Source organism: Anas platyrhynchos, chromosome Z (genome assembly GCF_047663525.1).
Source record: "Anas platyrhynchos isolate ZD024472 breed Pekin duck chromosome Z, IASCAAS_PekinDuck_T2T, whole genome shotgun sequence".
Lineage (NCBI taxonomy): Eukaryota > Metazoa > Chordata > Aves > Anseriformes > Anatidae > Anas > Anas platyrhynchos.
In genome coordinates this window covers 16,036,928-16,061,151 of record NC_092621.1, presented here as the reverse complement: position 1 = coordinate 16,061,151, position 24,224 = coordinate 16,036,928, and the positions used below count along the sequence as shown (strand labels likewise).

At 43.3% G+C, this 24,224-nt stretch overlaps 1 protein-coding gene across 1 annotated transcript; it reads right to left on the bottom strand.

The window, feature by feature from the left end:
* Positions 1–3,585: 3,585 nt before the first annotated feature.
* On the bottom strand, positions 3,586–7,451 carry LOC110354800 (large ribosomal subunit protein mL65). Its single transcript, XM_027446532.3, has 5 exons — positions 6,838–7,451; positions 6,455–6,600; positions 5,827–5,929; positions 5,182–5,358; positions 3,586–4,050 (listed from the first exon to the last, which is right to left on the bottom strand). The coding sequence occupies exons 1-5, from the start codon at positions 7,373–7,375 to the stop codon at positions 3,782–3,784; spliced, it is 1,233 nt and encodes a 410-aa protein (XP_027302333.1). The 5' UTR covers positions 7,376–7,451; the 3' UTR covers positions 3,586–3,781.
* Positions 7,452–24,224: the final 16,773 nt, after the last annotated feature.

Sequence of the window (24,224 nt, the reverse complement as noted above, 5' to 3'; positions counted from 1 at the left end):
CCACACCCTTCACCCTCTTCCTAGCCCTTCTGTGGGGAAGTTCCAGGGCCTCGATATCTTTCTTGTAGTGAGGGGCCCAAAACTGATCACAGCATGTGAGGTGTGTCCTCACCAGAGCAGAGTACAGGGGGACGATCACCTCCCTGGTCCTGCTGGCTGCACTATTCCTGATACAAGCCAGGATGCTGTAGGACTATTCCAGGGGGTTGCTTTGACAAAAGCGAAGGACCCAGCCCTTACCATGTTGAACCTCGTCCCATTCACCCCTGCCAACAATCCAGCCTGTCCAGGTCTCTCTGCAGGGCCTTCCTACCCTCCAGCAGATCGACACTTCCCCCCAACTTGGTGCTATCTGCAAACTTACTGAGGTTGCTCTCAATTCCCTCATTCAAATCACCAGTATATATATTAAAGAGAATAGGTAGGCCCCAACACTGACCCCTGGGGAACACCACTGGTGACCAGTCGCCAGCTGGATTTCACTCTGTTCACCACCACTCTCTGATCCTAGCCATATAGCCAATTTTTAACCCAGCAAAGAGTGCACCTGTCCAAGCCATAGGATGCCAGCTTATCCAGGAAAATACTTACGGAGACTTTGTCAAAGGTTTTTCTATAGTCTAGGTAGACTACATAAACAGCCTTTCCTTCATCCACCAGGCGGGTGACCCAGTCATAGAAGGAGATGAGGTTGTTCAGGCAGGATTTGCCTTTCAGCCAGCCATTCTGACTGGGCCTGATTCCCCAGCTGTCTTCCACATGCTGTGTGATTGCATTCACGATGACCTGTTCCATCACCTGTCCTGGCACTGAGGTCAGGCTGACAGGCCCATAGTTCACTGAATCTTTTTTACAACCCTTCTTGTAGATGGGTGTTACATTATCAAATCTCCAGTCATCTGGGACCTCTCCAGTTGACTATGACTGCTGATAGATGGTGGAAAGCATCTTGGCAATCACATCCAAGAGCTCCCTTATCACTGCCATGTGGATCCAATCTGGTCCCATGGACTTATGGCAGTCCAGGTGGAGGAGCAGGTCTCTAACTTTTTCCACCTGAATCATGGGGGGGTTTCTTTCTCCCAGACTTCTAGGTCGGGAGGATGAGTATCCCAAGAGTAACTGGTCTCACTATTAAAGACAGATGTAAAGAAGGCATTGGGAATCTCAGTCTTTTCCTTACCCTCAGTAGTCATGTTTTCCCACCACATCTCCCAGCAGTCCTTCTCTACTCCTAACAGCAGGCCTAGCAGGGCACCCCCTCCGGCAGGCTCACTAACCAGCTGAGTCAGGAAGCTGTCTTTCACACGCTCCAGGAACCTTCCAGGCTGCTTCCTCGGGGCTGTACTCTATTTCCAGCATATATCCAGGAAGTTAAAGTCCCCCATGAGAACAAATGCTGACAATTGAGCGACTTCTGCCAGCTGCTTATAGAATGCCTTTTCTGTCTCTTCATCCTGGTTGGGCGGTCTGTAACAGGCCCTCACCAGGATGTCTGCCGTGTTGGCCAACACCCTGACCCTTGTCCACAGGGAATCTACCTTATCATTCCCAGCCACAAGCTCTACAACATCCAAACAGTCTCTAATATAAGAGAGCCACACCATTGCACCTCCTTAGTTGCCTGTCCCTCCTGAAGAGCTTGTAGCCATCCATTGCAGCACTCCAGTCATGGGAGTGGTCCCATCATGTTCCAGTGTTGGCAACTAGGTCATAGTTTGCTTGCCACACAATGGCTTCCAGTTCCTCCTATTTGTTGCCTGAATCATTGAAAGTACTTCGTCTGAGCCATTGCCTGCACCCCCAACACTGCCATTGCTCTCCCAGGCTCATCTCTAGCAAGCCTCCTTTCACCTCCATCCTCCTTCATGCCTAGCTGAAAGCCCTCTCAACAAGCCCTGCCAGCTCCTGGTCTACGATCCATTTCCCCACTTAAGACAGGTGGGATATTCAGCCATCAGCTCAGCTGCCAAGAAAGCTGCCCCATGTTCAAAAAAGCAAAATTCTTGCAATGGCAGCAGTCTTTCAGACATGTATTTATCAGCTGGGTTTTCTGGGCCCGCTCAGTAATAACATGAAAAAGGATGCAAGCTCGTAGTTTTGTGTAGTTTTGTGTTAAAAAGCAAAATCAACAGAACGCTAAAGAATGCTGCTCCCACGGGACAAAGAAGTAACCTCACAAAGTTTCTGCCGAACAAAGCTCAAGCATACGAATGCTGCAGCTTCTGTGTTTTCTGCTTTTAAACACTTAGTAGTTATACAACCTTAAAAAAGCTTTTATCATTGTACAGAAGCATTAAACACCCTGAACAGATGAGTACGAGATCAAAGATTGCTGTAGAAAATTGCATGCATTATGACGCCTCAACTTTGCCAGGCAGTACAAAGAAGCAGAACAAAACCCATCACACTTTTTAATCTCTGCAAGGGAAAACAGTGACACCCACTGCTTTTCCAGGGGATCTCCTTGCCTTTTGAGACAGCCACAGAAAGCTGCACTGGGTACTTTACAATTACATAATAGCCAGCTCCTGCTGTCTTGCCCCCCTCTCTCACACCAACACTGGGTTCCTTTTACCAGGCTACACATCTACACCAGTATTTCAGTCACTAGTAAAGCTGCACAGAGGAAAATCACCCTTCTACAGACTTGTTCTACTACAGCTGGACCCTTAGCATAGACAAAGGCTGAATCACAGAAAAAATTAATTTGTTTACCTTTGGAGCAGGATTTTCTTTGATTTTACATCAGGAGTTCGCAGACATTACTTACAATGCAACACGCAGTTTCAAGCTGAAGGTAAAAATACCGTACCTCACTCATTGTGAAGATGGTCTGCCAGGTCACAGTATCCAAGTCTTGTGCATGTACTTTCATTCATTGTTTGCATCATCCCCTCATCACACCAGAAAAAAAACACCTGCCTAGAACAGGCAGATGTTTAATCCAAGGATTATCAGCAATCAGAAATACTCAAACTTTGCTAAACACTATGCACTTAACTATCTCAAAGTCAGATATTTCGTTAAATATTCCTAAGCAATCCAGACACTGTGGATCTTATGAGGGATCCCAGTCATGTCTTTAGCTCATCTATGGCCTGCTAGAAAAAGACAGAAGACATCCAGACACCAGCAGTTACACACATCCTCAAGATATGCATAACTGAAATCAAGGTCCCATGCTAAGGGGAAGACATGCAGTTTGCAAAATCATTTGAGAGTGCTCTCTGCACTTCCTGAGGTGACGAGCTCTAAAACGTATATGCATGTCTAATCATGGTCTGCAAGTTTTATTGTGCCTGTACTACTGCTCAATAAATGCCTACAAAGTTCATTGGACATGCAGCAGAAGTGCCAAGCATTTGTCACTTAAAAATCACTTTCTAGTCTGAGCTCACTTTCTCTTAAAAACATAAGGGCAAAGAAGCGTTCTTTCTTCAGGCACAGAATTAGCAGTTTTTCCACTACACTCTTTCCAAATCATAATGTGTTGCTGTGCTTCTAATAGAGCTCCGGGTGGAAACCATCCACCTGACTTTGCATGAGGAATAATATGCTTTTCATAGGAAATACACAAGGGGCAAAGGTATTCCAGACATTTATTTTTCAGTGTACAGTATAATACAGTTCAAGTTAAGAAATATGGAAAAAGGCCATGAAATACATGTATTGCGTTTGCTAGGCATAGTTGACTAAGAGCAAGGCATATATTCCAGCCCATACTCCACAGAGTTACAATGAAGTTCAGGCACATGAACAGCAAGTTTAGTTTAATGATTTACAGCTCTTTGGGTCTGTTTAACAGAAAACGAACCAACTGAAGCAGAACTTCATCATTAAAGCCTTTCACACTGCCCTCTTCAACAACATCATATAATGGCTTACTGTCTGTTCCCCAACAGATATTCTTCCGAGGGTTATTTTTAACAGTTTCTGCAGTTAACGCCAAAGTATTCAGCTGGAAACAAAAGAAAGCAAAGTATTTGCCATCAGTCACTACCGCCTGGGATACAAAAGGACGCGTCACATCCGCTTCATTCCAGAATCCTGCAAAGCAGAGAAACAACACTAGTTACACAGGACTCAATTCTCATCGGCACAGATGTGATCTAACCACCCACCCACACCTTCTGGGATTTTTCAACAAACAGGCATGCGATCCTGAAGTAAGGCTGCTGACATTTTACTTTGGCTCTCACTGTAGTTTCATTGAATTCACAGGGCTGAAAGAAGACACTGAGACACTTAGTCGTCTCATAAAATTCCTGACATTACACCGCTCGAGACCTAACACCTTTCCTTCTAAGGACTGAGGAGCAGCCGACTGCAGGACTGAGGTTTGGGCGTTATTACACAAGAAAATATGTTTCTGCATAATTAATTCTCACGGATCAAAAGCACTCAAAGGCTTCAAAGGTAAAGTTTTAAATAACGCCCTTGAATAAGCTCTGTTTCATCCACTGGTTCAATCAAATCTTTAAGGACCTACTTAAAGGATGGCCTTCAGAAGAAAAAGCACAAAAATGACTGCATGAGAGAAAAGGTCAGAGAACATTAGAGCAAGTGTTCATCATGAGAACAGGACAACCTTTACAAACTGACTGTCTTGTAGTCCCAAAGCTGTGAAAAAAAATTAAAATTTGAAGAAAATACGGATCCCTGTAGCTTACATAGGCTTTCAATAGCTTGTGTAGTCTTTTAGATGAAAGTAAGAGACTGGTAGCAGAAGCAAGGAAGATAAGGGATATAAAAGGTAAAAAACAAGGAGAAAAACAGTTCCAGGCTGACCAATAGTTGCCTTTTGCTCATTTAGGGTCATTAACATTAAAAATCACACTCTTCAAAATGATGATATATGGTAACGTGGGATTTGGTGTGTGTCCTCCCCCTCCCCATCCGCCCAATTCTTCTGTAATGCTCAGTAGAGAAAAGTTAAGCTATAACTATAACTTAAGTAATAGCCAATCAAAAGTAGCCAGATAGTTTTCCAAAGATGGCTGTGTATAAATTACGGTGATTCGAGTCAAAGGTGTGCTTGCTTTGCGAAAGATTGCCAAGCACCTGACTCTACAGAGATACATATCTGATTATTTAATTAAAAGACCTTTATGTGGATTCCAACTCTGTGTGCTAATTGGCGCAGCACATCAAGCACAAACCTATGGACAATAGTCTTACCTTGATACATTGCTTGAGCCGCTGTCCAGGCAAAGAGACTTGCGACACCATTAGCTCGATAAACAACTTCAATCTGATCCTCAAGATTCGCTATTATAAATCTTTCCCTCTTGAGTTTATCAGGAATCAGGTGAAACTGCGTGTGGCCGTAACAGCATGGGTCTGATACCTTCGACCCTATCACCACCCCAAAAGAAAACAAAATAAGGAGGCAGGGTCACACAACATTCCTTACGATGCACACAAACAAGTTTTTACTGTCAGGCTCCAAGCAGATGCAAGTTAAGACCTCTGCTGTGGAGGCACGTAAGTGCAGAGTCAACCATTTCTCTGTGAGAATGGAGGGCTTGCCGAGTCCAAAAGATAACATACTCAAATGTCTCCAAAGGACATACATCAGTTCAAGTCCAGCTTTACTACTAAGTTTCTGTTCAATCCCACTCCTTTAGATCAATCCTGAGACAGAGCATCACATCCTCAAGAGAATGCCACTCCCCATTACGTAAATGACGTAGAATCTTTATTGAGATTCACGTGTTATATATAATAATTATAAGAAAATAAACACTCTCTCTGCTAAGAGAAGGTGAAACGTCAGGTGAAATGTCAAAATGTAGTTGACATTTCTTGACTGGAAACTCTTACCTATAAATACCTTGTTTTCATACTGCTTTTTGAACAGTGGCAGTTTGGACGGTTTGTGATCAATAACGGGAACTTCTCCGAGATCAGATTCCAGCGGTACAATCTTGAAGAAAGCAGAAGAAAGAACAGCCATTCCATAAGTCATGATTCTGACATCTGGCTTCACATTGTATCTCAGTACCAGACTAGACACCAGATAGTCCAAGCTTTTCTTACATAGAATCATTAAAGTCAGAAAAGATCTGCAAGACTATCTGGTCCAACCATTCTCCTATGGTGACTCCACAACATCCTTGGGCAACCTGTTACAATTCCTGACTACTCCTTCTGAGAAGAACTGCCTCCTAAATTCCAACCTAAACCTCCCATCACAATTTGAGGTCATTCCTTCTTCTCCTATCACTAGTTATTGATCAACTTCAGGTTCGGGAAACCATCCCAGTATCTAACAACCACTTAACACGGCACAGAATAAGAGCATTAACACTCAAGAAACACACCAATGCACTCATCATACAATTCATTAACAAGGGCCTCCATATGCTACTACTACCACCAGAGCTCCAGCAGCAGTCAGAAGCTGAAGTGAAAGTACACATTAATAAGTTGCTGTTGAAAATATCCACACCTCTGGAAGTTGCTTTGGTACACGCAGCTGCAGGTGTGGCTTATCATCTATCTGAAACCGCACAGGATCGACTCTACCTTTTCGATGTCCGTGCATAACAACCTCCTCACCGTGATGCCAGTAGTAGTTAACCTCGGGGTTTAGGTCTGAAACAGAACAGAGAGACAGAGGACATGAGAAATCACCCATTTGTCTTTTCAATCCCGCAGTGTTTGCTCTAGCTGCACCAAAACCTGAGAACCACAGCCCACTCGCACAGATGAGGTGACCCAAAATCCTTGCTGACGCCCAACGTGCAGCACCACCAGGCATGCACCAGCACAGAGCTCCCTGCCCACCCCACCTCAGCCGCTTCCCTCACTCCCCCCGCCCCCGCTCCGCACCAAGGGACGAGGCCGCCAGCAGCGGGTTGCGGCCGCACAGGGAGGCGGCGAGGGAGGAGACGAGCTGCGTGAGGAAGGGCCCGGGCGTGTGCTCCTGGTCGCGGTACAGGAACGGCCGCCGCTTCTTCTGGTAGAAGCTCTCCTGCAGCAGCGCGTCGCACGCCAGCGAGCGCAGCGCGCCCAGCTCCACGCCCGCCTCCTCCGCGGCCTCCGCCGGCAGCCCCGGCACGAAGGCGGTCCTGGTGAAGCTCCGGTACCAGCGGTCGGCGTTGAGGGCGAAGGTCTGCGGGTGCACCGTGTACTTGGGCCGCTGCAGCTTCCCGTACAGCCGCAGCTTCTCCTCCACCGACGCCGCCTCGTGCACCTGCCGCTGGAAGTGCTCCAGGCGCCGCCGCCGGGCCGCCTTGCTCCTGGCCGTGTGCGAGGCCACCACGGGCGGGTACAGCGGCCCGGGCGGCGGCGGCGGCACGGCGGGCTCCTGCGACAGCCAGCGCCGGCCCAGCCGCAGCAGCAGCCGGCAGCCGCCGGGCGCCGCCATCTCGCAGCGGAAGGGCGCGGGCCGGGGGCCGGCACAGGGCTGCCGGGACGGGAAGGGAGCGGCCTCTGCCGAGGCGCTGCTGGGCGCCCCGGGGGGACTGCGCATGCGCCGAGGCCTTCCCTCCGGCTTCCCGGGCCGGGAACTACAGCTCCCAGGAGGCGCAGCGGGAGGAGCGGCGGCGGGCAGGCAGCTGGGCTCGGCCCCGCCCCTCACCTGGGCCCCGCCCCTTACCCGGGCACGGCGACTGTGCCTCTGAGCCGTGCCCCTCAGCCCCGTGCCCGCGCGTCTGAGCAGTACCGCCGGGGAGCGTCGCTCGAGCGCTTCTCTGGGCTTTTCTCCCAGCCTTTCCCAATGCATCACAGCCCTTCCAATGAAGACATTTTGCCTAGTGTCCAACAGAAGCCTCCCCTGGTGCAACTTGAGGATGTTCTCTCTTCGCCCGTTGCTTTGGAGTTGAGACCGACCCCCATCCTGCTACAACCTCCTTTGAGGCAGTTGTAGTGAGACAAAGTCTCCCCCGAGGTTCCTCTTCTCCAGGCTAAACAACCCCAGCGCGCCGTAAGATTTGTTCTCTAGACTCTGTACTAGCTTTGGTGACATTCTGAACAAAAAACTGAACACAGCACTTAAACTGTGTGGCCTCACCAGAGCCGAGTACAGGGGGACAATCACTTCCATAGCCCTGCTGGTCACACTGCTTCTTATGCAAGCCAGGATGCTGTTGGCCTTCTTGGCCACCTGAGCATACTGCTGGCTCATGTTCAGCCAGCTATTGACCAATACCGCCAGGGACCTTTCTGCTTCCAGTTTTCCATACTTCCTTCCCCCAGCCTCTAGCATTGCATGGGGTCATTGCATCCCAAGTGCAGGACCCGGCACTTCGCTTTGTTGACCTTCATACAGTTGGCCTCAGCACATCCAGATCCCTCTGTAAAGCCTTCCTACCCTTGAGCAGATCAAAACTCATGCCTAACTAGGTGTCATCTGTAAACTTACTGAGGGTGCACATGCTTCCCTTGTCCAGATCATTAAGAAAGATACTAAAATAACTGGCTGTGGTGGTTTTACTCAGGTGGGCAGCCAAGCTCCACCACAACCCATCTCTCATACCCCTTCCTCAAAGGGGAAGGATGAGAAAAATATGACAAAAAATGCCCACAGGTTGAGATAAGGATAGGGAGATCACTCACCAGTTATTGTCATGGGCAAAAAAGACAGCATAGGGAGATTAGAGAAAGTTATTACCTATTACTAACAAGATAGACATGCAAGAAACAAAGAAAAGAAAATAAAAACACCCTATTCCACCTCTTCCCCCTGAGCAGCACAAAGGAACAGGGAATGGGGGCTGTGGTCAGGCCCTGACGCTTTTTCTCCACCTCTCCTTCAGGTCCCTCTCTGCCCCTGCTCCCCGTGGGGTCCCTCCCATGGATGCCGTCCTTCCCAAACTGAACCTGCGGGGGCTTCCCACAGGCAGCAGCTCTTCAAGCACTGCTTCCACATGGCTCTGTACCATGGGGTCCATCCCCCAAGAGCAAACTGCTCCAGCACGGGTCCCCCATGGGTGGGCGGCAGCTCCCCCCAGACCCCCTGCTCCTGCGTGGGCTCCTCTCCACGGGCTGCAGCTCCGGCCTGGGGCCTGCTCCTGCGGGGGCTCTCCATGGGCCGCAGCCTCCTCCAGGCCACATCCACCTGCTCCACCGGGGGCTCCTCCGCCCATGGGGGGGCTGCAGCGTGGAGATCTGCTCCGTGGGGGACCCATGGGCTGCAGGGGGACAGCCTGCTCCACCAGGGGCCTCTCCCTGCACAGCCCGCAGGGGAACTGCTGCTGCCTGCCTGCAGCACCTCCTGCCCTCCTGCTGCACTCACCTGGGGAGGGGTTACAGGGCTGGTTCTCACTCCTCGTTTCCCTGCTGCTGTTCTGCAGCAATTTTTGTTTGTTTGTTTGTTTGTTTGTTTTACTCTTTCTTCAGTCTGTTCTAACAGAGGCACAAACAACATCGCTTACTGGCTTGGTTCTGGGCAGCAGCAGGTCCCTTTGGAGCCGGCCAAAATTAGCCCTTATCTAACATGGGCAGCTTCTGGATTACTCTCACAGAAGCCACCCCTTCAGGCCCCCACTATCAAAACCTTAGATGATTAGAAGAAAAATTAGATGATCTTTAAGGTCCCTTCGAAAGCAGACCATTCTATAATTCTATGATTCTATGAAAACCAAAGTTTGGGGCTGAGATTTTCAACTACATTAATGCATAGATAGTCAAAAGCTGTCCTTTGGTTTAGAGGATTTTAAAGTCTTCTGTTTGTCATATGCATAACTTCTCCTCAGCAATTCCAGACTTTTTTTTTTTTTTTTTTTTTTTTTTTTTTCCACTTCTCTCTAGGTATATGCATGGAATTTGAGTCCTCCTTTGGGAAGCATGCTTCAAACGCAAGAGACAAGAGCTTACATTTAGATGATGGACCATTTAGTGATCGACCTCCCTCCTTTTCCCCATGCAGCGAACTCCAGACATATCTAGAAGCCTTTTTCTCCTCTCCTTGTTCAATAAAGGACACTGGCCAAGTTTAGCCAAGATAAAGCTATTGAATCTGCTTCCTTGCAATGGAAACACAGACAGGCATATAAACTCAGACAGAAGCTTCTCTAAAATCACCATTCCCGTTCTTAGACGTCTTGCTGCCGCATCTCCTGCTTCAGAACTTGTGTCCTTTGGTTGTTAGAAATGTTCTTCTCGTTTCAGGTTTGAATATATTAATGGTCAGTTTATACCTGTTTGTCCTCATGCCAGCATTGTCGTTCAGTTTAATTAGCTTTTTTTCCTTTCCAGTGTTTGCCTTCTAAAATATTGATGGAGGCCAGCCATATCATCTCTCGGTTAGAGAGTCTGAACAAGCTTCTCTCACACAGACACGTCTCCATTTCCCGGATCATCTTAGCAACCAATTCTTGCATTTCCTCCAGTTTTGTTTTTGTCTCAGAGATATGTGACCAGACGCTACCCCTTATTTCACACTAGGGGCTGTATTACATCCATCAGGATTACTAACCGTCTGCCACAGCTGGAGACCTTTCCCATCATGTTGTCAAATCCAAATCACCTGCCTTGCAGCTGTACAACACCGTGAAAAAATTTTCAGTAGGGTATTTTAAGGCTTCGGAAAGTACAATACAGATATGGAATGTAAATCATGAAGCAAGTGAATGTGTAAAGGATTGTTTTTACTTCCTGTAAGGCTAATCAAAGATATTTGAGATATTGAATGGTTCCTGCATGCCAATACTGATGACACCAGTAGAGAAAAGCTGTAAGGAACCAGTGCAATGCTTTAACCTACACAAAAAATCTGCGAGCTGCCTACTGATGTTCTTGTCACAGGCCCACTTCAGTTGCTTGGTGTTCATTGTGCTACCATTCTTCTTGCTTTTGGAACTGCAAGGGCTTGGATAAAAGGGTCCAATAGACAGTGTGGTGACAGATGCTGACCTGCTTTGCTGACAGCTCCATAATAAGGTTTTGTTCATAACATGTTACCCAACCGTAGATCTCTCTGTTCTCAAATGCAAACTGGTTCAAAAAGGATCTATTTTCTTTCTTTACTGAGAGAACCTCTCTGATATATCAAAATATGCATAAATGCACAGCATCTTTATATTGCTTAACCCATTCTGTATATACATGCAATGGGGAAATGCTGTTATCATCTTTCCTGACTGCAATCCACTGACAAAAACATGCATCTTATAGGACTTCATAGAATCATAGAATGGTTTGGGTTTGATGGGACCTTAAAGATCATCTAGTTCAAACCCCTCACCATGGACAGGAGAATCTTCAATGAGACCAGGCTTGGACTTTGAGCAAATATGCCAATATTTTTAAAGGAATGTAAAATGCATGTGTAGGCTGAACTCTTAATTACACATCCTTCCAAATGCTTCAGCTTCAAAGTGCTTCTGCAACTCTATAGCAGTCCAAGCAGCACCAATCTGAATTACATTTCTATTATGTTTCAACTGCTATTTCAATGCAGTTTCTGAAACAAATGCCTTTTAGACTAGAATTGGCAATGTTCATGTGTATGTCAAAGATCACTCTCCCAATCCTCATCTTAGGCAAAGTAAAGAAAAAAAAATATATATGTAAATAAATAAATAAATGTTTTTCTGACCACAATTTCCACCTGAGAAAAAAAATGTTTAAAGAAGGTACATCAAAAGTGAACTACTTTCTTGATCTCATGTGAGAGCCAAGAAGCCATGTGAATGTAATGAAAGCCCCATGCATTGTTTCAAAGCAATGAGCATTGAAGTGAAAGATGCACAGGCAAATTCTACCTTCTGTGGCTCTAGATACCATTACTGCAGGGTAGCAAGAACAGCGGTGGCTTTCGAGACCACTCTGGCTTCAATGGTTTGTAAAGATAAAAGGCTTAAAAAGCTTACCTTGAAGATGTGCTTTGACAAAGCCTAACTTCACTAAGCTTGCCCATTAGCAAAAAAGTGAGAAAATGTTTGTGTAAAACAGATGTCTCAGTCACTTTGCTACACTAGCACTGAAACTCTATATAAATTACAAACATTAACTCATACCCCGATTTCTTATGCATTTCGGGAAATGTCCAGATAATGGGTATCCCATGTATGCCCTTCTGGACCGTTGTGTGCACACAAGACAAGTTTTTGTAAGGATTACTTTTTTTTCAGCAGAAAATACAGGAGCTTCCGCTAATTTTAACACTTACTCTTTGAGATAACGTGGTATTGAATGAAAAAAATCTACTTGTGAAATTAGAGATTCACCTCCAAAATGAAATGAGTTGATCAACTGGAGGAAATAGTATACTGTCATTTTGAAAAGAAAGGAGAAATATTTGGGTTCTGAAGCAATTGGTAAGTGACAATTCAAACACTCACATTAAGAGTCTTGTCATTCACTCAGTTACAATGATTCAGCTGCTGAAAAATCATAGAGTCAAAGAATCATACAATCATTAAGGTTGTAAAAGAGCTCCAAGATAATCTGGTCCATCCATCCCCCTACCACCAATGTCATGCACTAAACCATGTCCCTAAGCACAATATCCAACCCTTCCTTAAACACCCCCAGGGACGGTGACTCCACCACCTCCCTGGACAACCCATTCCAATGCCTGACTGCTCTTTCTGAGAAGAAATGTTTCCTGAACCTGAACCTCCCCTGGTGCAACTTGAGGCCATTTGCTCTAGTCCTATAACCAATTATCTGTGAGAAGAGGCTGACTCCCAGCTGTGCACAGCTTCCTTTCAGATAGTTGTAGAGAGCAATAAGATGTACACTTTTATGACAAAATTATTGGGTCAGCTCCAGTGTTCCAAAAACTGAGCTATGGGGAAGACTGTTGAGTAGACTAATCTCAGTATGAATGTGAAGGACTGGATGAAGAGCACAAGTGTTGCAGAAGAAAGGTAATGTATATAAATGTTTTTATAATGGAGTATTAACAAGTGGTGAGTGTTTACGTTTGTCTTAAAAGGTGTTGTGAAGGTGAAAAGTGAAGAATGGCAGACATTGCACTTACTTTCTCTTTCCTTCTGCTGTCAGATAAACCCTTTTTTGGTTGGTTGGTGGTTTTTTGTTTGATTTTCTGAAGTGTAAATTCAAGTATTTCTGTGCTGCTTAAAATGAATAAACAAACAAATAAATAAATAAGTAATTTTACATGGTGAAAAAACAATTCTAATCCTCCAATGGTGAAAAGTGCCAGTAGAATGCACACAGACTTTCCAATCGTCATCAAAACGTAGAGTCTGCCTCTAACAAACTGTGTAAACCATGTATCACATCTAATGTTCACAGAATCATAGAATCAACTAGATTGGAAGAGACCTCCAAGATCACCCATTCCACCCTCTGACCTAACACTAACAGTCCCCACTAAACCATATCACTAAGCTCTACATCTAAACGTCTTTTAAAGACCTCCAGGGATGGTGACTCCACCACTTCCCTGGGCAGCCTGTTCCAATGTCTCACAACCCTCTCAGTAAGGAGAAGTTCTTCCTAAGATCCAACCTAAACCTCCCCTGGTGCAACTATAGCCCATTCCCCCTCATCCTGTCACCAGGCACACGGGAGAAAAGACCAACCTTCACCTCGCTACAGCCTCCTTTAAGGTACCTGTAGAGAGCAATAAGGTTGCCCCTGAGCCTCCTCTTCTCCAGGCTGAACAATCCCAGCTCCCTCAGCTGCTCCTCATAAGACTTGTTCTCCAGACCCCTCACCAGTCGGAAGTCCAAGACAGCAGTATTACTGGTCCCCGTCCCGACTTCACCAAGAATAGAGAACTCTACTATTTCGTGGTCACTCTGCCCAGGACAGCTCCCGACCACCACATCTTCCACCAGTCTTTATGAACAGAACGTCCAGCAGGGCACCTCCCCAGTAGGCTCACTAACCAGCTGCATTGGGAAGCTATCTTCCATGCTCTCCAGAAACCTCCCAGACTACTTCCCCTGAGCTGTATTGCATTTCCAGGATATGTCTGGGATGTTGAAGTCCCCCACGAGGACAAGAGCTAATGGTTTTGCAACTTTTGCCAGCTGCCTGTAGAATTCCTCACCTGTGTCCTCATCCTGGTTTGGCAGTCTGTAACAGACCCCCACCAGGATGTCTGCCTTGTTGGCCTTTCTGCCAATCCTAACCCATAGGGACTCAACCTTATCATTCCCAGTCTCAGCCTTGAGTCATCAAAGCACTCTCTAATATAGAGAGCCACCACCCCTTCTGTGCTGCCTGTCCCTTCTGAAGAGCCTATAGCCAGCCATCTGCACAAAGGAGATGTTTTCCTCAGTAGACAAAAGTGAGCCTTGCAGCATAACCTGAAACTTCATTTCCAGTTATTACAAACCAAGGGATGTAGATCTTCAGATCTGAATGATACAGTGTGCTAAATGAGGACTATACAGCCTTCTACATCATAAGCCCTGAAGGAAGGCAGCACAGGGATGAAGAATTCAAGAAAGTCATGGGTCCACCATTTGCACACACTGAACTGGTCCAGCCCTGGGATGTGTGCTACAATGCTTCCCATGGTAAATTCACAAACCAGACCCATGACTGTGCAACGAGCTAGTTCCTTGGCTGGATGTGACTTACGTCAAGCCAGCTTGAAGTCTGAGACATTAAATGGGCCCTTCTTTTTATCTCTGTAGCTATAGAATTCAAAAATGCAACAAAACCAGTACTTAGAATTTGATGGGAACACCAATACAAAACAAACAAGCAAAACCTCACCATAGAAGGAAGGAAATACTGGTCACCCTATTGATTTCTAAATGCAGACCCAAATTCAGTTACTATCTCAATTTGATATGCCTGATTTTTTAAACGATGAAAAAATGCACAAGCACACAACTTTCTTGGACAGAATGTTCCACACTTGAAGTACCGTTCCTTTAGTCTGAATAGCTTAAGCGTCTGGAGAGGTATATTTAGTAATAAAAAACTAATTGCATCTTTTCCTAAACAGTAGAGAAACCTTAATTGTTTAGATTCTCAAGTGCTGACTAATGAAATTACTTAGACTGTCTTCCCTAACTGGATTTAACATTTGGTGTATATGAAGGTCAGCTGGAAGTCAGTCTAGAGGACAAATGCAAGATAAGTACATGACCTGGCATACAACTCATGGCTGATGCACAGTCAGTTGCTAAGACAGTATTTCTAAAGAGAAGAATAATGACATACAGTTACAGGTTTTCTTTTTGCTTTCTACAGATACCTTAAATACTGATTTCCTGACTTCTGGAAGGGTCATCTTCCTACATCGTAGAGGCATGTGGGCTGGAGGGGACCAGAGGCCAACCTTACTCAAAGCAGAGTCAGTTAGATTAAGCTGCTCAGGGCTGTGTCCAGTCAATGATTGGATACCTCCAGGGATGTAGACTGTAGGGCTGCTTTGGATCTCCTATCCAGTGTGTGGCCATCCTTATTTATTTATTTATTTGTTTGTTTGTTTGTTTGCTTATTTATTCATATATCAAATCAGAATTTCCTGAGTTCCATCTTGTACCTATTACCCCTCTGCCTTTTACTCTGGTCCTCCTCCTTCTTCTCCTTCTTCTTGCATTTAAAAAATTCAGAGAGCAGTGTATTTGGTGAAAAGCTGACACTGCATGAAGTATTTAAGCTGTCAAAAAGTACATGCATTGAAAATGCAAAAGAAAATAATGCCCTGCTATTGCCGAGGTGCTTTGAGGCACGTTCTGAAGGAAAGTGCAAAAAGCAATACCACTAGATGTCACCCTCCTTCCACTGAAAATTCAGCGGCATTTTTTTTTTTTTTTTTTTCCTCCAGTTTGTGACTTTACAAGTATTGCTGGTTGAACTAGTAACATGCTGATCGAGATTATGCTTTGCCAGGTATGTTGGTTTGTAATCCAGTCAAAATCTGAAAATCTGTGATCTGTGTGGTATATTATTGTTATTTGTTGTTGTTATTGTTTTGTTGATCTTGTGCTCAGTTTTAAAAAGCTAATTCTCAGGTGAGAATGCAATTTTAATTTTACTGCTAATCTAAGATGAAACATTGCCAGTTAAGTTCGTCTGATGCTGCTGTAGCATCAGGATTGATGGAGGGCATGAAGTCAAGGTCCTATTGCTATGCCTGTTACTGACATACTGTATGGATTGGGGAAGACATTTCACCTCAGCTTTTCAGTTTTCCCTCTGCTGTTAACACAACAGATTTTTCAATGTAGTCTCCACTTATGATGTTGCATTACCTTTATCCTGCTCCAGTGAGAGGTGTGTCACAACTGATACGAGAAAAAAGTAGTTACATCAGAGAAAACTTCTTGGGAGAATTTTTGACCCCCCTATTCTAGCTGCATTCATTCCCCCTTGCTCATTACTCATTGCAATTCACTTAGAGACAGGTCTTAGTTGAGGGTAGCTAGTGGAACCAGTTATAGCTGAACATACTAAGTCACCAGTTCCTGCTCACTCTCATTTTTATTTGAGTGAGTGGCATCACCCTACATTCAGATTTAAGTTTATAATATACTGTCTGATACAAATAGGAGCTAAGTTTATCTCATCTCCTCTACATACAGGCCATCCATCGCTACCTGCCCTGATCCAGGCTGGTGTTTCCTAGTTACTTTTTTTCAACACTGTCTTTCACAGAAGTATGATTAAGTGGAGTATTATATATAATAAATAAATAAATAAATAAATAAATCTCATTGATAGGATCATTGTTTTGTCACTGATAGATCTGATCACTTGAGATTGATGGGGAGTATCTACTGACTAATAAAACGGTGAAAGAAAATGCAGTCTTCCCGTTAAATTTTTTCACATCTTACTCTGTTAGGTGCTTTTATTCTCCAAAGAGAAAAACATAAAAATAACTGCAAAAAACCCACAGCAGAAAAGATTGCAGCTGAGGTCAAATCAATCGTGCGTACTCTGAACACAGACCCAAACAAATATGCTCAACATGAATATAATCAGTTCTTATTTTCCCAATGACAGTCCTTCCCTTACTCCTTCAGTGAACCTCACCTTCATCTGTGATAACATATTATCTGGTATGAGCTGGTAAGACCCAGAACCTGAAAAGCTCATTTTAGAGGAAAATAATGTCTTGGATCTAAAGAGGAAAGATTTTTTTTTAGCCAGTTGACTTGTCCCATTACTACTGTAGCATGAATACATGTAACTAGAAGAACAAAAAGTGACTGATGAGAAAAAGTACAAAGGTTACTAAGTATTTCCTCTAAAAAGGGCACATATAAACTTTCAGCCCTAATATGGGTAGTGATAATATATAATTACACATTTAAATATTGAACAGCTTGACTGAGACACACTTACGTCTGATGTACATGTTACAAATGAAAAGCTCTGTCACATATTTTCCACATTTTTCTTAATCCTGTCAGCACCCTAGGTGACAACACAACATAGTAGTCCACACTGTGCCTTGGAGGCTGCTCAGTTGAGAATGAGGCACTGGATGGAAAATAGTGGACAGACTGCAGAACACAGCAGTAAACCCCTGTAAGATATCACAGAGAGTATTTTAAAATAATAATTGTATATACTCTCAGCCTGTCACGCATTTCTCTGCAAATATCGCAATTTTAGTGTTACACATTCTGAAATGGCCAAAGAACAAATTTCTTGTATTCCAATATTAGATTTGAAATGCATTCATAAAACCACAACAACAGGGATACTTTCAAAATACAGGAACCCCCTGGTCTTCTGCAACAAAGTGTGACAAACATTGATCAACTATGGAATTATTCCCTGCATGAATCTGACCAGTTGTATCCAGTGAAAGCTGTCAGATATTCAGTACCCAAGCCATTTGAAATGAGATAGCCATGCTGTCAAAACAATAAGCTTTTATTCTTTATGCAACATTGTCATGTGTAGTGCACAATACAGATTTAAATGGCTTTCAACTCCTATTTCAGAGCCATTTGTTAAAAACCAAATGGTCTGGAGCTTCCCTCAGAGAAAGCGGCTGTGTTAAAGTTGGATTTCTGTACAGTTGGTTTTACATGCACTCGGTTTCTGATAATTCATTTCAACACTGTTATATCACATTACTCTAGTAGCTATGGCAGGATTAGTAGCAATACTGCAAATGGCAATGTCATCAGGCAAAAATGTATAGCTTTGTGGTTTCAGAAAAATGAAGGCATTCAAAGTCATTAACATATAAAAGATTGAATAATGGCCTCTACAATAGATTGCTAAAGAACACCAGATGTTGTTCACAGGAGATCTAAATCTGGGCGGCAAGATGTTGCTACTTGTTCATTACATGAGACAATTGAAAATTACAATTGTGCTTCCACCAAAAGCTCTGTAGATATGAGAGCTCTTCCAGATTTTGCATTATTTTAGCATGACAGTTATGCAGGGAATATCTTATTACATGGACAGAAAATACACTGCTAAAGAAGCAAAACTGAGTTATCTTGTTTCTCCAAAATGTGTGTAATTCTATAAAATAAATAATAATTTATATCCATTGTGGATTAGAACACAGAGGAACATCCCTTGTTAAACAAGCCATATTGTGGAGAGTGACACATTGTCAACAGGTACGTTCAGAATGATATAAAGAAAAACAAACAGACGGCAACTAGGGCAAGATTCGAGGATAAATATAATATTATCAAACTGTTGTTACATTCTGTTCAGACTCAGAAGGTCACTCTCAAGTTCCTACATACTGTCTTCAGATGAGATCCACTCATGAACACACATATATATATAAGGTTTTAGATGAGGGTGAAGTGTACACGTTCACATTTCTTGTTTGTCTATTTGTTTGATTTATTTTTTCAAGAAATTGTAAACTTTTGAAATTATGGTCTACAGTATTTGATGGGTAGCCCTAGAGCCAAGCAAAGAAACATTTACTATTTTTACAGTGTGGAGTTCTAAAGGTTATATATGATGTAGTCATTTAAAGGGCATCCTGGTTAAAATTTATCTCATCAAATCACTAGTATATACTGAGCAGGTGTGTCATGGTTTTGGCTGGGATAGCCTCTATTTTTCATAGGGTCTTACACAATGCTGTCATTTGGATTTTTAATTAAACCAATGGTGGTAACATAATGGTGTTTTTAGTTGTTGCTGAGCAATAGTTGCACAGAGCCCAGGACGTTTCAGCTCCTCTTGTTGCCCTGCCAGCGAGAGGCTGGGGGGGACAGGGTCAGGACAGCTGGCCCAGGCTGGCCAAAGGGATGTCCCACACTGTGTGGTGCCATGCTCAGCAATAAAATCTGGGGTAACGAAGGAGGAAGGGGGACATTTGGAGTGATGGTGTTTGTCTGCCCAAGAAACTATTACAGGTGATGAGCCCTGCTGTCTTGGAGGGGCTGAACAGCTCCTGCTTGGTTTGCTCTGCCTGAACGCACAGCCTTTGCTTTACCTGGTGAGCTGGCCTTGTCTCAACCCTTGAGTTCTCACACTTTTACCTTTCCCATTCTCTCATACATCCTACCTGGGTACAGTGAGTGAGCAGCCGTGTGGCACTGAGCTGCCTGCTGGGGCTAAAGCACAACAAGGTATTCAGGTTAGGTAAGCTGTCCAGGCTTCCCTTACAGTCACAGGATATCTAGTCACCCCAGTCAATGGCCATCAGGGGGCAATTCCTCTCTCCTTAGACTCCTACATTTTGTCAGCAGAGTAAGATCTCCAGCTGTTCTCCACAATGGGAAATTATACATCCAACCACAACAGCAGACACACATGGTAGACACCAAAGTTGAATCCATCCCTGACACTTACATGAAGAGTACCTACGTTATCTGAACTAAGACATTAGGGTTGCACAAAACCTGCTAAAGATGTTTTAGCAGTGTAGGCAAATTTCCCCTGTGCCATGAACAAGACACTTGGTATTCTCCCTGCCAAGCAGATGAAATTGCTCTTGCTTTCCAGAAGGAATGCCCTATCCCCATGTATACACCTTCCTCTCTCACACTTACCCCAGCAATAGCTGGCTTGCCTTGTGGTTGTTAGTTATGCAAAGCAAGAAGATGGGCCATTGTGCAGTTCCTGCAAGTGTGCTACTCTGGGCAGTTGCCTATCTTGTGCTTAGGCAAAGCCAAAAACTGCTGAAAGCAATGCAAAGTCTATGTTTTCATTCCAAAGACCCTGAAGTAAATTTATGCATCATTCAGGTACCTGAAAAGGCTAGATTTGTTATTAAGTTATTAGCAAACAGCAAGTATTCAGATAAATGAGGTTTCACCTATTGAAACTCAAGAGAGTTTAAAAAACAGTTTTGTTTTCTGTCTGGATTTTGAGACATTGGAGTCACTCACAACACATTGTTTTCAAAACAAAACAACAACAACAACAACAACAAACTTTTTTTTTTTTTCCCACAAAAAAAATAAAAATAGAAAAACAAAAATCATCTTTCCATATGACTCCAGAATGGGAGTAAGTTTCAAAATATGAGAATTTCCTGTTGGACAGACATGCCTTTTTTCATCTTATTTTAGAGCCTTTGCTAGAACAACATTTGAAATATGATCTCTCTGATTTACCTCCTTTCTGCCTACATTATACCTATCTTTGTGCCCAGGAAATTGTACTTTTTACAGTCCTTCCATTTACTCATTTTCTTCATTTTAAATGTTAAATCTTTAACAAGATTTAACACTGAACTTGATTTGCTTCTTTCACTTCCACTTTTCTCTCTCTCTCAAAAAAAAAAAATCACCTTTAAAACCTTTAAAATCCTATTGATATCACACATGGCCTGTTATGTATCAACAAATTATATTTTTGTTTGATTCCAAAAGAAGTGGAGTCAGCAGTTGGAACCAGAAAATGTCCTTCATTTTTCTGTTTTTATTTGACAGCATGGTGTACAGGGTAAAATATTTATAACATTTATTGCTCTTATATTTGCTCTTCCACACTGAAATATCTCCATTTCAAATTAACAGTTTGGTTTAGGGCTTTAACCTAAAAATATATATATTTTTTTCTGGTTACTTTAGTTCTACTCTATATTTTTTCCTACTCCCTAATAAAATTTCTGTTCTGTTCTCCAAGATGTAGTTTCTTCTGGGATTTCAGAAAAACATTTTAAAATGTCAGTCCCATAAGTTGTTTTGAAAAGCTCGACTGTCCTTTCTAAGTTCATTATTTTCCCATTCAAGCACAGAGACAACAGATGTACTAAGAGAGGGCTGTCCTAACTCTGCAATGTCCCTGTGCAGTGGTCACCCAGCTAAAGGGACTTTGTTCCTCCACATCTTCCCTTCATTATGAACAGGTCTGGACTTTACCTTGGACATAGACATCTTAACAGAATGAAATGCTTCTCAGTGCAAAGTCAATAAATTGTGTCAAAATACCAGCAGTCACTAGTACCTGTGCTCATTTTTTGTTGCAGAGAAACTGGAGGAACATGAGAAAACATATACTAAAATTTATAACACCAAAGGCTTTGTATTTACTTTCTTCTGTGGGAAAATGAGCCTTTGAACCTACCTTTGCAACCAACAGTAGCCCATTCTTTGCCTGCCACAGCACCTTCACACAACTCTTCCAGTGCTCTAGATGACATCCTCCTCTTGTTGCACCACCCTTTTCATTACTCTCTCTCTCTACCTGGGGATGAAGAAATCCATACAAGATGGGGCACAAAGGCACACAGGGTGTGCTCCCCAGGTAGCTCTCTACTCCCACCTCATCTCTGTTGGTATGTGGTCCATATAGTTAGAGACTTTCTGGCCCTCTGTGTCCTGAGGAAACAGGCTGTTCTGGGGACCTTAATGCAGAAAGAATTTAGCATTCGTGTCAGCATGCACATGCTGAAAGTTAAGCAGAAGCTTAAATATAGAGGTGATTTGCAAAATTGAAGTCTTAATTCTGGCAGAGGATTATGTATTGGCAGTATAAGTTCTTCCTCCCAAAGAGCTATATAAAGTCCCTCTGCAGGCCCAGGTTCTAAAGCACTGGGGCCAAAATCATCCCTGGAATTACACTGGTTAGGCTTCCAAAAGCAATTCTGCAAAGAAAACAGTCTCTAAGACCAGCAGATGATTTTGATTAATAAGAATATGTTCCTAAAAGTAAATTTACAGAGACTCTTAAAAAGCGCTACAGTGGTATTAACTACTAAAACAAAATGTGAAACAAAGACACCTTCTAAGATAACACACACTTATTGTTACAAATTACCTGTCAGTTTTCCCAAAAGAAAATAGCTGGCCCTAAACAAAGAGCAAGACGCTGAGGGGCGGTACCCGTATGTTTTGCTTTTACCATCTACGTTCTGGAAAGATTTTTGGAGGTTTCGTTGCTTGAAGAGGCCAAATCACCCCTAATTTAGAAGTAAGCATGAGATTAAATAAGCTTTCCATAAAAGCCTGTTAAAAGAAACTCCTCCATTTCTTCTCCTCTCAGTCCCTTTTGTTATCCATGCTTCACATTCTCACAACCGCAGATATGTGTGCATGTTTGTGTGCATGAGTTTCCATTATCATGAGAGCTGCTATTTGTGAGGCAATTTTTTTTCACTCCTTTTTTATGAATAAAGGAGTCAGAGCTTATGGGCCAGCCCACCATCTCCCCCACTGTAATAAAATTAGTTTAAAAAATATGGCATTTTTAAAAACTCTAAATTTGGATCATTTTTATATGGTTTTGTAGGTTTTGAGTTGTTTTGTGTTGGAGAATGGGAACAGAGTTCCATTTATTTGCAACTATTTAAAACTTACATTTCTCTGAAGACTTGCAGAAGGCTTGAAGAAATGAAGGACAATTAAGAAAAAAAAAAAAAAAAAGAAATAACAAGACTAATGAGAAAATCACAGGCTTTAACAGTTCTTTTTTCTTGATCTCTTCTGTTTCTCCAGGATATTTTTCTTTTTTGATTATCTTATTTTTCTTTGTATTTACCACAGAGATGCTCACACCACATAAGCGCTGCCACGGCATAAGTGCTGCTGATAGCCACCAAACCCAAACGTGAATTTTCACAGTGTGCCTATAACAGCTTCTTTTCTCTTTTTGCCTGTTCATTCCAGTTCTTCTCAACTTTTATGGGAAAAAGCCTTTTAGTGTTTCATTTTATTTTTCCTTGTCCATTCTAATACCAATGAATCTATTGAATCCCTGGGGAAACTGTCAGATTTCCTAGTTTTTGGATTCCTGTATAGCAGCAGGCTAGAGGTATGTGCCATGCTGCTCTCTGATGAAAAGGGTGTTGAAGAGAGCTATGGGCATGATCATAGGATGACTAGAGAATTTCAAAAACTGAGGCACCAACTAAATTGAGTTACCATCTGAATGAATGGGTTAAGGGCCACAATGTTGGACTTATATGAACCAGTTCTGTCTCATCCACATGCTGGACTACCAATATGCTGAAACACATGGACAAATATTCTCTCATCGACACCAAAACTGCGAGTACTTGAGACATCCACATGGGCTGACATGTAGCAATACTGTGTCCAAATGCAGTCTGGCAGCATTAGTCCAATGCTGCACCTGAGCTGATGAGCTTGGCCAAGGGCTTACTACCTTGGATGACTTACTAGCAGACTAACACAGCTGGGCTCCATCTGAATCCAAGTGCATGTTTTTACAGAAATTTAGGCTTGCCACAGCTGTGTGGCCACAGAGCTCAAATCTCTAACAGATAAAACCTAGCTTCCCTTGAGACTGAGCTCTAAACATGCTTTTCTCCTGAGCACAACTACACAAGGCTTTGAGGGAGAGAGAGGTGGACAAAGCCTCTTCAGCCTGGAGCAGGACAGGGAGTCAGTGCAGGACAGCGAGTCAGTGCAGGACAGCAGAAATGGGAGAGACAAGCAAATTGTGACAATCCTTGAAGAAGGCCAACAAAGGCAGATGGGGAATTGTCTGCAGACTCCTGATGTTGTCAATCAGAAAAATACAAACATAATGCTTGAAATTACAGGCAAACCCTTGATTGTCAAAAAGAAAATGAGCTCTGACTTCTGCACACACACAAAAAAAGCTGAAGCTTATGTTTAATTTATTGTATTTTTTTAGTTTCCAAGGGAACAGAACATATAGTGATTGAAAGCACATGTTGCTAAATTGATGCCCTGGAAAAATCCCAAGTGGCTTAATGTCACGCAGCCTAATTTAATTTGCATTAATAGTACAGTTTGCCAAAAACACTGCTGGTACTATGAGGTTTGGTGAGTGTGCTACTGCAAAAAGCAAAGGGAAATCATATCAACATTTTAGCATACTGTGTCCATTCACTTACAAAATATATCCAGGGTCCAGATGCCCAAATTATTTAGGTGCCTAAATGCCACTTTCACTTTGAG

Bases quoted from the DNA above. Each gene is read 5' to 3' on its own strand.
- LOC110354800 (XM_027446532.3), bottom strand. From the start codon at position 7,375: ATGGCGGCGCCCGGCGGCTGCCGGCTGCTGCTGCGGCTGGGCCGGCGC. The intron at 6,601-6,837 runs GTGCGGAGCGGG...GTTCTGTTTCAG, and splicing joins GCTGGCGGCCTCGTCCCTTG to ACCTAAACCCCGAGGTTAAC. The intron at 5,359-5,826 runs GTAAGAGTTTCC...GGGTGGTGATAG, and splicing joins TGAAAACAAGGTATTTATAG to GGTCGAAGGTATCAGACCCA.